General features: G+C 47.2%; 1 protein-coding gene across 7 annotated transcripts in view; it reads right to left on the bottom strand.

Moving 5' to 3' along the window:
• Positions 1-13,642, bottom strand: part of Pde8a (phosphodiesterase 8A) — a 102,740-nt gene that overhangs the window by 27,915 nt on the left and 61,183 nt on the right. For all 7 annotated transcript variants that reach the window (XM_074062156.1, XM_074062152.1, XM_074062153.1 and 4 more), the window contains 4 exons: positions 10,120-10,176; positions 9,202-9,256; positions 4,476-4,564; positions 1,165-1,243 (listed from right to left, as the gene is read on the bottom strand). In XM_074062156.1, coding sequence (XP_073918257.1) covers positions 1,165-1,243; positions 4,476-4,564; positions 9,202-9,256; positions 10,120-10,176 — 280 coding nt within the window. The remainder of the gene's footprint in view (positions 1-1,164; positions 1,244-4,475; positions 4,565-9,201; positions 9,257-10,119; positions 10,177-13,642) is intronic.

Raw genomic sequence — 13,642 nt, 5'->3', positions numbered from 1 at the left:
GACCTCAGGCAGAACTCTAAAGCCACCTGGCAGGGAGAAGGCCCGGGGTGCTGCGCAGGTGGTTCTGTAGTGGAGCTGGGCTGCACAACCCAGGTGCTGCTCCCCTCCACACACTGCCCACCTCACCTACCCGAGCCTCCCTCTGCTCATCTGGGTAATGGGAGTGAAACGTTTACCTTGCCTCTTGTGTGATTCAAATGAGTAATGCATATGAAAAGCAGGCTATGAACTAGGAAGTGTTTACAGATATAATGCTTTATGGTTACGTTTTAAACAGGACTGTCAGCTGTGCCTGGGCTGATGAGGAAGATAAAAAAGCACTGAACTATTTATCAAGGTGTTTTCTTTGCTGGACCCTACTGCAAGCGCTTCACACAGACGACCCCACTTGGTCCTCAGAGGTGGCTGTTAGTATCTTTACCAATGGAGCCACAAGAACGCAGACTCAGCTGGATGAAGACACTTGCCCAAAGTTGCTCAGCCAAGGTAGACAGGAACCAAAGCCTGCAGCCTTAGCCACTAGTCAGGGTCACCAACTCCCCGGCACCAACTACTCTTTACTGAGGGAGTCACCAGCTTGATTAAAGTGAACAACTGGAGTGCCCAGCAGTACAATTGAGTGGAGCTACTTTTCAAACAGAAGGATCAGGCACAACAACTCCCTTTTGTGCTGTTATCCAAAATACAAGCCATTTTAAGTCACTTCCATCAACCCACTTTGTGACTAATGGGTGGTCTGTTACCTTACTTTTGACACTTTAGTTGTTCTCAGTAAATCTCTACAAGTTTAGCTCATCTTAGAAAACAGAAAGAAAGGTGTAGGAGAGTGAGGGAGGCTAGCACCAGTCTTCCAGGTGTGACCTGTTGAATAGCAGTCTCTTCCTGCTAAGTCAACACACAAACACACACATGCCAGTGAGAAACAGTGCACGCAAATGCGGTATTTCCATATTTTCTAGAACCACCAGTAATTATCAGCATTCTTTCTTATCCAGAAACCTTATTTTAAGTCACATATTTCACTGATGTTGTTCTTATAATCCTGCAAGGAAAACTGGTCTCCTGGATTTCAAAAAGAAAAAGAAAAACAAAATAATTGATTCAATCCTAAAAGTGAAAACAAAACAAGAAATCCAGAAGGACAAATTTAAAAAACAAACAAACCTGGATGACATGGTCCTCACTCGTAATCTCAATGGCTTCTTGGCTTTTCTCTAAAGCAGTGAATACTGAGTTACAAGCCCTTATGGGTAGGAACAAAATTAACGTAAATTAATTAATGTAAATACTATCACATCCAATATAATCCTGGGTATCACATTAGCTTATTTTTTCCCTTTTATTTATATGCGCATACAATGTCTGGGTCATTTCTCCCTTACCCCTCCGCCCCCTCCCTCCCCCCCACCCCCCTGGCTACCAGGCAGAAACTATTTTGCCCTTATCTCTAATTTTGTTGAAGAGAGAGTATAAGCAATAATAGGAAGTCACGTTAGCTTATTTAAGTGTGGTTTTGTCTGACTTATAAAGGTTATGTACGCTCATCCAAAAAAGGAAGGAGGGATATTAAAAAGCATAAAGATGCCCTCTGCCCCCCAGCACAGGGGTCATCACTGTGCACACTGTGGTGTCTTTCAATACAGGAGGCAGTGGCTGGAATGGTAACACGCCAGTCAAGTCGCAGCTCTTCAGAAGCTGTGAGACCCTGGCAAGTGACTGATGGCCAGAGTCTCCTCTCAGGACTGAAGAGCCCTCGTGAGGACTACATGAGTGAACAGCATCGAGAATACCACACAAAGCCTGGCAAGAGAAGGCGCCAACCCTTTGTAGCTGTTATTTTAAGTTACTTGCACAAACTTGTGGTCATCTGGCTGATTGGCTTCGTCCCCCACTTTCTCACTTCACATATCCTTAGTGTGTGAAAATGTTTAAATTATGCAAGACACAAATGTTTACTGGAAAAATTGGAAAATACAAACAATAAACATGCTAGCGTATCTCTCTCCTAGACTCGTTAGGGACAGGCCGTGACAAGTGTCAGTGAGGCCCTCTCCTGCCCTGCGTGGGGGAGTGCAATCCGTGCAGCCCCCTTTCCTGGAAAACAGTCTGGAGGTGCTGCAAATGGTTAACCATAGAATCACCACATGATCCAGCTAGTCCACTCCCAGAAATGAAGATAATGTGCACACAGATCTGCTCATAGCAACGTCAGCCATGATAGTCAACAATTACAGACAACCCAGCATCCATTGCTGAAGAACAGACAAATGCAGTGCAGTGTATGCATATGATGGAATTGTAAGGACGTAAGAATGAACTCCTGATAGATGCTGAGACATGGAAGAACCCTGAAGACATTATGCTTCAGTGACAGAAGCCAGCCACAGGGGACCACACATCGTATGATTCCCTATGTTTGAATGTCTAGAGCCAGCAAGTACAGAAAGTAGAACAGTACCCCAGGGCTAGGGTAACGAAAGTGTCCTGGAATTGCAATGGGCACATACTCTATGATAAAAGTCATTAAACTGTGCATCTTAAGTAGGTGAACTGTGTGGTGTGTGAAGTGTATCTCAACAAAGCTGTTTAAAAACAAATGACAACGAAACATCTGAAGACAGCCAGGCCTGGTGGCATATGCCTATAATCCAGATACCTGGATTAGAGGACTGAGAGTTTGAGGTCAGCCCAGGTAAAGTTAGTAGGACCCTGTTTCAAAAACACGATAAAAACAAAAGGGTTGGGGCCACTGCTCACGAAGGCAGGGGAGGACTGCAGGACGGAAGCGCAAATGGAGTTGCGTTACTTCAGAGTGGGGAGCAGACAAGAGGGAGTCGAGGCTATGGAGGAGACTGACCAGTGGATTCAGTCATTCAAAAAGGTAGTAGCTTTACACTCAGAAGAGAAGAGAAGTGCCCAGGCCCCAGAGGGGCTCAGGAGGTGAGAGTGGGGTGAGGCGAGTGGTGTGGCGAGGGGTGGCCATGGACACAGGCAGGTGATGCTGTGCTCACTGCACCCGGGTCCAGGAAGAATGGTCTGAGGTCAGTTGGGTTTAGGTATGGGGAAAGACAATGACTATAGTCTTGCAATGTAGGTCACATCTATGGGACGGACCATCTTTGATGCTTGTGGTCTGTGGGATGTTGGATGTGAGTCAGTCAGCCTCCTTGGTTCTCAATTTCTGTATCTTGGTTAGAGAAGATTAGCTTTAACATCACCTCCTGCTCCAAAAGGCCCTCTCCCCTCCTCTCCCCTTCTCTCCTCTCCTCTGACAGGGTGGCAGCCGGACTCACCGTGGGAGTTCTGTGCCAACTCACACTTCCTGCTAGTGGTTCATTTGTATGAAGGACTTTTTTTCCTGTGTGTGGAACCCCATACTACTTCCTACTGACTTTTTTTTTTTTTTTTTTGCAGTGCTGGAGTTTGAACTCAAGGCCTTGTGCTTGCTAGTCACGCGTTCTACCACTTCAGCCACTCCGCCAGCCCCTCCCTACAGAATTTCCAATTCTGCTCCTCATTTCTCCGGCTGGGGCACATGGGAACAAATGATCCACTTCTCTCGTTGAGCCTTGGTAAAGGACATAGTCAGTAGTAGTGCACCCAAGGAAGAAACCGAGAGTGCCAGGGAGCTGCTGATTCGATTTTCCTTCTGTCAACCTCATACAATTGCTGCTTTTTCTGACTTGCTCCGTAAAGACCCAGGCTTCTACTAATTTCACTTAAAAAACAAATCTCTTTATCAAAAGCAAATTTTAAGCCAGGTCTGAAAGGCCAGCTACTCAGGAGGCAGAGATCAGGAGGATCGTGGTTTAAAGGCAGTCCTGGGGAAATAGTTGGAGAGACCCTATCTTGAACAAACCCATCACAAAAAAAGGGCTGGTGAAATGGCTCAAGTAGAAGAGTGCCTGCCTAGCAAGCATAAGGCCCTGAGTTCAAACCCCAGTAGCACCAAGAAACCAAACAAAAAAAACCCAAACCAAATCTCTTTATCAAGACCAAATTTTAATCCAGGCATGGTGGTGTATGTCTGAAATCCCGGCTACTTATGAGGTGGAGGGGGTTGGATCAAGAGTTCAAGGCCAGCTAGAAAGAAGTGAGACCCTATCTCAGAGACAATATACAAATGAAAAAAAGGGCTGGGGCACGGCTCAAGCGGTAGAGGCCCTGGATTCAATCTCCAGTGCTGAAGAAAAAAAAAGCAAACTATAAAATTCTTATTGTAGAGTAGAAAAAAATATCACCTATCAACGTCAAGGTTAAGTGTATGTGCATATTTAAAGTATTTTTTTCTTAGAACACAAAATTCAGTAAGTACAGTTTTGCGTTTTCTCATTCCCCATGGGCCTCACGTTTAAGTGGGAGCCTCCTCCTGTCACTGACGAACTCCAGGTCTGAAGGAGAGACATGCCAACTCACTTCCCACCCCGGCTCACAGAGGTCAGGCCCTCCTTTGTCACCCCACCCCCCAGCACTACCTGAGCTTCAGTTGGGACCGCACCTCTCCGAACTCCAGCTGCAGCAGCTCATTGTAACAGGCCATCATGCTGGGGTTTTCTACGTATCTCTGGAGACAGAAAGGGAGACTTGCGGGTATTCAAGCTGCCTGTGCTCAATTACAATGCCAGCAAAAACAATCAGAAACAAACATCCCCCATCTGGCAACTGAAAATGTAAAAACACTTCTGATCATTAATGATGAGCAGGAGATGAGGGAGAAGCAGCTATAGACTCACACACTCACACTCACACACCCAAACCCTGAACTGAGGCTCTCCTTCAGAGCCGGAAGAGCACTTTTGCTGTGTGCATATCACTGACAAGCAGAGGCTAAAATACATACAGAAGGAAATTTATCAACCCAAGTCTTATTTACATTAAGCTGACAAAGTAAATTCAGAAAGTGTTTTGTCCTCTTTAAAGGCAGACAAGCTCATGATAAGCAAAAGTACATTTGCACCCACAGCTCAGAAAGAACTCCTACTCAGGCTACAGTGCCCTACACTAACTTCCAGAGTGCCTTACACAATTATCTTCTTCCTCGAGGTACTGGCAAAAGTCGTGGATTTGCCCAGGGTCTCTTATTGCTGTGGAATTAGGTATTTTGCATAGTAATCTTTACGTAATGGAAACGCCCCACAACAAAGCCAACTGCGTAGCTCTGAGGAAATGGACCCGTTCTACCATCAAATATGGTTCTCATGCAGCCCTCTTAGAAGTCACCGTGTTCTGACACATACGGTTGCCTCTGGCTATCTCCAGGGAATTAGTTCCAGCCCTCCCCTCCATCACCCCAGGAAACCAAAAGCCAGGAAATGGCACAGCGTATATGTAACTCACCCCCTCCTTCAGATGGCCTTGTGATACCTAATACCAGGGAAATGCCATATGACAGGTGGGACGCCGACAAGAGGTGTTTACGGAATAAAGACAAGGAGGTCTGCACTGCTCAGAACAAGTGGAATTTTTTTCTGGAGTATTTTCAACTGCAGTTGGTTGAACCCGCTGTCCTGAACCATGGGTACAGAGACCTACTGCAGTTTAATTCAAATGGAAGGTTTTATGTTTACTCTCCCGTCTGCAACAAGCTCTTTGCCTTTACCTGCTCAACAAATGGATAACTGTCCTCACTGAGGAGGAAGCAGAGGCCTAGGAGGCGGAGCCTCTGCAGGCCACCGTCTACCAACCCCTGCCAGATCAATCTGGGCATGGGACCCTGAGGAAGTCCCATTTCAACAGAGATCAAGGTTTTGTGTGGGTGTATGCCTTCAAAGCTTCCCCAGCCTGCTTCCTCCCCTGTAACAAAGGAGAAGAACTGTTCTATGTACCGCACCTCAGGTCACCATGAGGACAGAGCTGGCAGGCAGTCTACCTAAACTGTGCAGGGATGTAAAGAGAGCTAGTGCCACCCCCAGGAGGAGGGCAGGACTGCTGGCCAGGGGCATGGTGGGTCCCACGCCTGCAGGCTAAAATACAGCCCTTCTGACCCCAAAGTCTGCAAAGGTCCCACCAACTGACAGAGCAGGGAGTGCTGGAGCTGCTGCCCACATGAGCCAGGACTCCCTGGAATACCTGAGAACACCCATTCATACAGGCAGCTGCTGACCAGGCCTGGGCAGGCAGCAGGGAGTGGGGACTTCTGGTCATGGCACTCACACTGCGCCAGCAGATAAGGCGTGGGGCTGTGAAGCAGCTCTGCAGCTGCTCTGCAGGTGGTGCCTTGGGATGGGCATGTCCATTTATCCATTTCAATAGATGGCCTCCCATGAACCGATTCCTCATTAAGTATAAACATTACATACCCACCAGCCTTTTTACCCCAGGTTAAAGAAAAAGACACATATGACCATGCTCACAGCGTCTTACTCCCACTGTCTCCCGCCATCTGCTCGGCTCTGAGTCTCAACAGCTCACCTGTCCTGCCTATGGGGCCCACAGGGCAGAGTGAGTAGAGTAGCCCAGGGATCCCTGGAAAGGGGCTGCCTTTCCCTCTGCTTAGACAGCAGCTCGTCTCCACTCCCCAAACCCATCCCAGAAGCAGGGCTGGGGCTACAAATCCTGTGGCCTTCCTGGCTGACTCAACTTCCCTTTCCCCAAGGCGTATCCTACCTGCTGCTAGGACTTAACCCCACCCTGTGGGCCCAGCTCAGTGGTTCTCAACCCTGCTGTGATTTAGAATTTCCTGTACCTGGAACATCAGCACCAATGTGTGGGCCTCTCCCCGGACTGTGGGGACGCCCTCAGGGAATTCTAAGGCACACTCAGCAGTGAGACACCAAACCCAACCCGAGACTTAGTCAGCAAATGCTCAACTGCCACGTCCACTTGAGTAGGCAAATCCACCAAACAGCCGACAGCCCGGAACTCGAGAGTTCTCAGGACCACGTAAGTTTTTGTGTACGCCTCAGCCCACTGCCTTCGAGCCAGGAGACCTGGGAGAACCCCCTTCTTCTGCACCGCTGCTTTGAGCAACCTGCATGCGTGCATGCGTGTGTGTTGGGGGGGGTGTACACACAGGAGGGGAGGCGATGTGTGGAGGGTGTGTAGCAGGGCCTTGTTCACCATTTCATCTTTCATCTCCTTCACCTGGAAGCTTCTGTTCTGTATGGTTGGAGTCCTTTTCTCAATCTCAATGATTTTCCTCAGAGACGGCTCTTGGGAACACGGGTCTCTGAATTTTTTGTACAGCCCTTTCTCTTGCCCTGAAGGTAATAACTTGGCTGGGAGTGTGACTGGTGGGCTTTCCAGCCCTTTCCCTGTAATCCCTCCTCGCATGAGACATCACCATTGCTGCTTTACCCAGCTGCGTGCTCCTGTTTCCCCACATTCCTTCTCTTCGCCCTTCATTTCTGCACTTCACCGTCTCCTGGGACCTGCACACTTTCTGGTTGAAGTGCATCCTTTAGAATGTCCTTGTGAGGATCTGCTAGTGTGGATTCTGCTTGCCTTTCTCTGGAAGTCTTTATTTCACCCTTGTATTGGAGAGATATGCAGGCTGGCAATAACTTTCTTTCCTTCATCACAGTGATAATGCCACCTGTCAATTCTATTTTCCACTTGCTGATGAGAAGCTGCTGTGAGCCTGTCCTTTTCAAGGTAACACTTTGTTCCTTTGGCTAATTTTTTTTTTTTGAGTTCTGAAGGTTGAACTCAGGGCCTCGCCCCTGCTAGGCAGGCCCCCTACCACTTGAGCCATTCTACCAGCCCTTTTTGCGTTGGCTATTTTTGAAACAGGGTCTTGCTTTTATGCTTGGACTGGCCTGGAACCATGGTCCTCCCTAGCTCAGCCTCCCATGTAGCTAGGATGACAGGCGTGCCTCACCGCACCCAGCCATTGCTTGAGAATCTCTACCTCACAAGTAGCTAGGATTATAGACGTGAGCCATTGCACCCGGCCTCTCTGGCAGATTTTCAGATCTCTCTCTTTGGTTCTGTTTTGTTGGCAGTTTCTTTATGGCATGTCCTCTTGTTTAGTGCACTCTCCTTGAACTTGGATCTTCCAATCTGTGGATGTTTCATCAACGTTGGAAATTCTCAGCCATTCACTCTTCAAACTTTCTCTCTGCCCTATTCTTCCTCCACTTCTCATGGACGTCCACTCTATCCTCCACATTCCTTTGCCTCTGTAGTTTATTTCCGGTCATTGTATCTCTGCTACACGCTGGATTGCTTCTAACCTACCGTCTAAGTTTAATTTTTTTCAGTTACTGTGTTTTCACTTCTCAAAATTCTGTTTGCCTCTGAGGCCAAAGTGGAAGAAGTGTCCTCTGGGAGGACATGTGTGTACTTCTGCATTGCTCAGGAGCACCGCGTGCGCTCCTCTGCAGTCATGGCTCGGGGTTGCTGGCGCACCTCCCTGTCCAGGATCAGCCTGCTGAAGTCTCTCCATCATGATTTCCAGGTCCCACTTTGTCCTTTTGAGACAGAGTCTCACTGTGCACCCCTGGCCAGGACTCTGAGACCCTGTGGCCTCTCACTCACAACCAGCTCACCAAACCCTCAGTGGCCTTTTGGTTTAGGAGAAACCAACTAATAAGAGGTGAGGGTACAGAAAAGGGAGCTCTGGTTAGGTTGCTTCATTTCCAAAATCCATCAGCTGGCTTTAAAAATTGCATGGATAGCCAGGTAACAGTGATTCAGGTAAACCCAGATACTCAGAAGGTGAAGATCAGGAAAATTGGAGTTTGACACCAGCCTGGGTAAAAAATTAGTAAGACCCCATCTCAATCAATAAGCTTGGTGTGATGGTGTGTGTCTGTCATCCCAGCTATATGGGAGACTACAGGTAGGAGGAGCACGGTCTGGGCAAAAATGTAAGACCTAATCTGAAAAATGACTAAAGCAAAAAGGGCTAGTGGTGTGGCTCAAGTGGTAGAGCGCCTGCCTAACAAGTGCGTGGCCCTGACTTCAAAACACAGTATTGCAAAAAAAAAGATTGCATGCACATATGTAAGCATTACAACACGTTCTAAGGCGGAACGTAGGGGATTTTATTATGCTTATATGACTTTAGCAGGCATAGCTTTGAGAGGCTAAGGAACTATATGTTACAGATTATCAGATTATAAAGTTAAACCAAACTGTGACACAGCTTAAGGACAATTCTTTTCTTCAAATTAATTCAAACTTTTGCATGGCATTGAGCTGAAGTAAAGCAATTCCTCCCACTGACTTAGGACGGCATAACAAAGCAGCAGTACGTACCCTCGTAAAGCCGGCAGCAATGAAGGGCCGTACAGACGGCTCCTCTCTGTCTGTCCTAGGAAAGAACACAGCAGGGTTAGCCACATCTCAGCTCCGTGTCACTCCTTCACCACTCACCATATGCCCAACGCTTTGTCACCTAGCAAGCACTTAGAGATGAGTTAGACACAGGAGTACGAAGGTGAAAACCACTTCCCCTCCCACTTTCTCATCTAGCTTTTGGGCTGGACAGTATCAGAACTTTTTTTTGAGACAGGGTCTCTCTCATGTGCTGACTTGAACTCCTGATTTAAGTGATCCTCCTGCCTAGCCTCCTGAGCACTGGACAGCAGGTGTGGGCCACTGCACCTGTTCTTTTAATACTTGAAAAACAGAGGTTACGTTAACAGCTGGAATAGAGCAGTGCCTATGTATCTACTTATGTAAAAACCTTACATTAAATTCTCTATTTTCTTCTATGGCCAGTTTATTTACTTATTTATTTTTTAAATCCCTTCTCCCCTACAGTTCAGGGAGAAAGGTGAAACGACTTCTATCTCTAAATATACACACCTAATTAGCATTTATGTGTGCACTGCCCACCTCCTTACTTATCTCCCTTTTCCCCTTACTCCAGTTTAAGGATGAAATTCCCCATTTATGTACCATTCAAATCCTCACAGCCATCTGGGGTTACCTTTGCAATTTTAGTGGGGGACCGGTTTAAGGCTTGCCTGCTTCCCAAGTGACGGGAGGTCATGATGAGAAAGCTTGGCTGGGAACAGGGCAAAGTAAAACAGGAAAGAATAAAAAGAAAAGGGCAGGCTCTGAGGGGCTCGCCTGCTGCCCAGCCGGCCTTATTCAGCCCTGCCCCCGCCCCCGTCAAGGGCAATCATTATAATGGCACCTTAATTTCAATGTGAAAAAAAAAAAGTTTACCTGCATACTACACCAACAATAACCGTGTTTTCTGAGAGTTTTGATGATCTGATAGACCTTAAAAAACAAAGAATTTTTAGATAAATATAAAAATAATTCTTAAAAATAAATAAACTTTCCCAATTTCGGCAGTACAGTGAAAGCTGGGGAGAGAAACACGGGAGAGGAAGAGATCCTTCATATGCTGGTTTCTCTGTTGCTCCTGATCCTTCTCTTTGGGGGCAAACTTGTTCGTGGCCTGTGATGACCACGCAACCAATGTCTGAACAGTCCATTCACCACAATGCAGGGCATTCCACTTGTTCTGTCTTTGCTAACCTGGGGTGTTTAGAGTGGAGAGTTTCCCTGCCCTGGGCACATAGGAGATGGCTGCAGTTTTCTGTCCCTTCCTGCTGAAGAGGAGTTCAAGTTCATATGCACTGCCACAGGCTGATGGCTGTGCAGACTGTGAAGCTGGGGGACCTCAAGGGCCAGCTCTGCACTGTACTGCAAACAGCACAAAGAGGAAGAGCCCCGAGGGGGAATGGAGGCAATCACCATCACCACTACCCCAAAGCCAGTAAGCTAATGGGACCAGGCCTTTACAAGTCTTCACACAGCCTGTTGCTGCAGAGGACAAAGCCCTCACAAGCAACACACCCTGCCACCCAACTTGGATGTCCCAGTCCCCAGAACAGCGAGAAAATAATTTCTGTTCTTCATAAATTTCCTAGTTGCAAGTTTTATGTTATAGCAGCACAAAACAAAGATGCCTTCGACTGGAGCACTGCTTCCTCAGAGGCAAGAACCATGTGCAACGCATCTACACGGCTCCAGCACTAAGTGCAGTACCCAGGACTGAGATATACGAAGTAGGGCTCCGCACTGGTAGACTTGGAAACACAGCAGACAGGACACTGGCCCTCAGGCAAGGCATCTCAGGAGCGTGAGGGCAACAAGTGCCCCAGCAGATATGCGGGTAAATCTGGTCACTGGGCAGGTCCACAACTGATGGAAACTCTTCACAGTGGTGACTAGGGTCCCAGAGGAAGGAAGGAGGCAAAGACATGCTCCGTCAGGGCTGAGGGCTCATGGACTGTATAGGTCTGCTAGAGAGAGAGCCAACCAGCTTGGGGAGGGTGTGTGAAGAGGGCTCTTGAAAAAAGTACACAGAGGGCAGACACCCTTCTAGGGATGGGAACAACCAAAATCAGAAGAACAGACTTAGGAAAGTAAGTTAGGGCTTGTCCTTGCCTGTAGAAAACTCCAATAAGACAAAGACAGTGAGGTAGAAAGGAACTAGCAAGGCAGACCTGAGCTCTGAGACTGCTGGCCAGGGCTATGATGTGACATCGGGAAAAGAATGTGCTTGAGGGACTGCATTTGTCGGGTCTGCTCTCTGGGGAGCTGGGGAGAGCGTTCTGTTGGCTCTCTCCAAGGGTCCACCTGAACCCGGCAGGAGCTTTTGCTTTCAGAGCCCTGGGCTCTGAGCCCCTTTGGTGGGGTTGGAGAGTGATCTGCAAGGATGTGCTCAGTTCAGCAAGAGAAGACACCTTTCCACAATTCCTGTTCTCAGATGTTGGAATTTACTCTGGAGAAGGGGACAGACATGTTCTAGCAACCTAAATATGGGCAAAGTTGGGCTCGACAAGAAGGACTTCAAAAACCAGGACTTCCCTGGGAACCTCAGGTCCCCAGCAGAGGCTGATGGAGGGACGTGGCACTGTGACAGAGACACTCTGACAGAGTGCACCTGACACTCTATACTTTCCAAAGCTACGTCAAGAAGACGGCCATTCTTCACTTAAAAGTTGTACAGTGGTCATTTACACGATGAGCGCTCCGGTTCACTTCAATGCTCTGAAGCGGGCTTTGTGGGTTTTTCACTGCAGAGTGTGTGTAGCGTTACTTTCTACATTTAAATACTTGACCCCACTGGTCTAAGAGCTTCTAAAAGACAAGAATTTCAGCTTATTTACTGTTGGTCTTGAAAATTCCCTTTTACAGGGGTCACTAAAAGTTTGTGGAATGAATTAACTCTACTTGCTTAGAATATTCCTGAAATGTCTAACAACAGTGCATTTTCTTCCCTTTGAAAGCAGAGCATAACTTTGTTATGTGTATTTTATCATTAATAAAAATAAACGTGGAACATGACTGACAGAGCTTCAGTTTTCTTTCATCGTGCAAGGGGAGTATGAGTTTCCAGCATATACCCGTGCAGGCTCGGGTCTGGAAGAGACTGGGGAAGAGGCCAGGCTCTCCCCTCTTAGCATCTCCTCTGAGCCTGGCCTCACTTCCTCCGCTGGCAACACCCACCAAGACTGGGTATTTATTTACATACTCAAGCATCACACAACTTACATGCTTTCTTCCCTTCTTCTGAGCAACGTCTGTCAAATGTTAGGGACAGAAGGGGACCTGGAAACCAAGTGTTCTAAGTTCACGGGCGAGGTAAGACACGCCCAGAGAAGGCAGAGTGATGCAGAACCATGCTGGTGGTGAGGGAAGACCTGAGCTAGGATGGGCCTCCCTCTGCTTTGGCCAGGGCTCTCTCATTCCTCTTGGTCCTTAATCCCTGATGGCATGTTAGGTGACCAGTCAGATGGCAAGTCCAACAATCTAGGCTGTGGTGAGATGGCTTACTGCAGAGGAGACCAAAATATTCAAGCAAGGAACACAGGGAAGTGGAAGCTGCCTGGTCTGGCTACCAGAAATGTGTGTTCCCGCCACCTAGAAACGAGTAGCGTTAAAACCACCCAGTACCCTGCCCACAGTCTCCCCACGAATCTTTTGACAAGTCTGTTACCTCCCTTTTTAACCCGTGTTATGTTTGGCTTAAATCTTTTCCATTAAAGGCAAGAGTTTCAACAAGCTTAAGATGACCATGCTGTGGACTTTTACACTGTGTCATGGGTATGTTTTTATGTACTGACTTCACATAAATGGATCCATGAACTTAAAAGTTTAATAAACGTGCATTTTACTTCCCCTTGCATCATCAGCAAAAGTAATTTTAATTGTAAAAAGCACTTTTTATGCCTGCAACCAAGAACCGTCTCTTCATATTCTGTATTATGATAAGCAAGGCACATTCGTCCAACATGGAGAGGCAATATGGAAGAAGTGAGGCCCCGGGTTCAAACCACAGTACTGCCTTAAAAGAAAGAAAAAAGGGCAAATGAGATTTTAAGTTTTTTTCAAACAATCTGGAAAATTGTTAATAATTCTTGTTGCAGTGACATGCAGATGATAGTTGTGATTAATTAAATGTGGGGTTTCATCTTAACCCTTAATGTTTACCATTCGTATTTTTTTACTGCTCTTTTGTTTTGTGGCAGTGCCAGGGCTTTTATATGTGCTAGGCCATTTTGCACTGCTTTAACCAAAGCAAAGCAGGGCAAAACAAAAGGGATAAAGATTATTCTCAGAAACAATGAGGCTCTGATGCCCTGCTCATTTTACATACAGGGACAGGAAGACTGAGCTGAAACTCCTGTGTTCCAGCTGTGTTTCTTATCAGCAGCACCACATCCAGCTCACC

This window comes from Castor canadensis, chromosome 19 (assembly GCF_047511655.1).
Source record: "Castor canadensis chromosome 19, mCasCan1.hap1v2, whole genome shotgun sequence".
In the NCBI taxonomy this organism is placed as follows: domain Eukaryota; kingdom Metazoa; phylum Chordata; class Mammalia; order Rodentia; family Castoridae; genus Castor; species Castor canadensis.
This window is presented reverse-complemented; position numbering and strand designations above follow the sequence as displayed.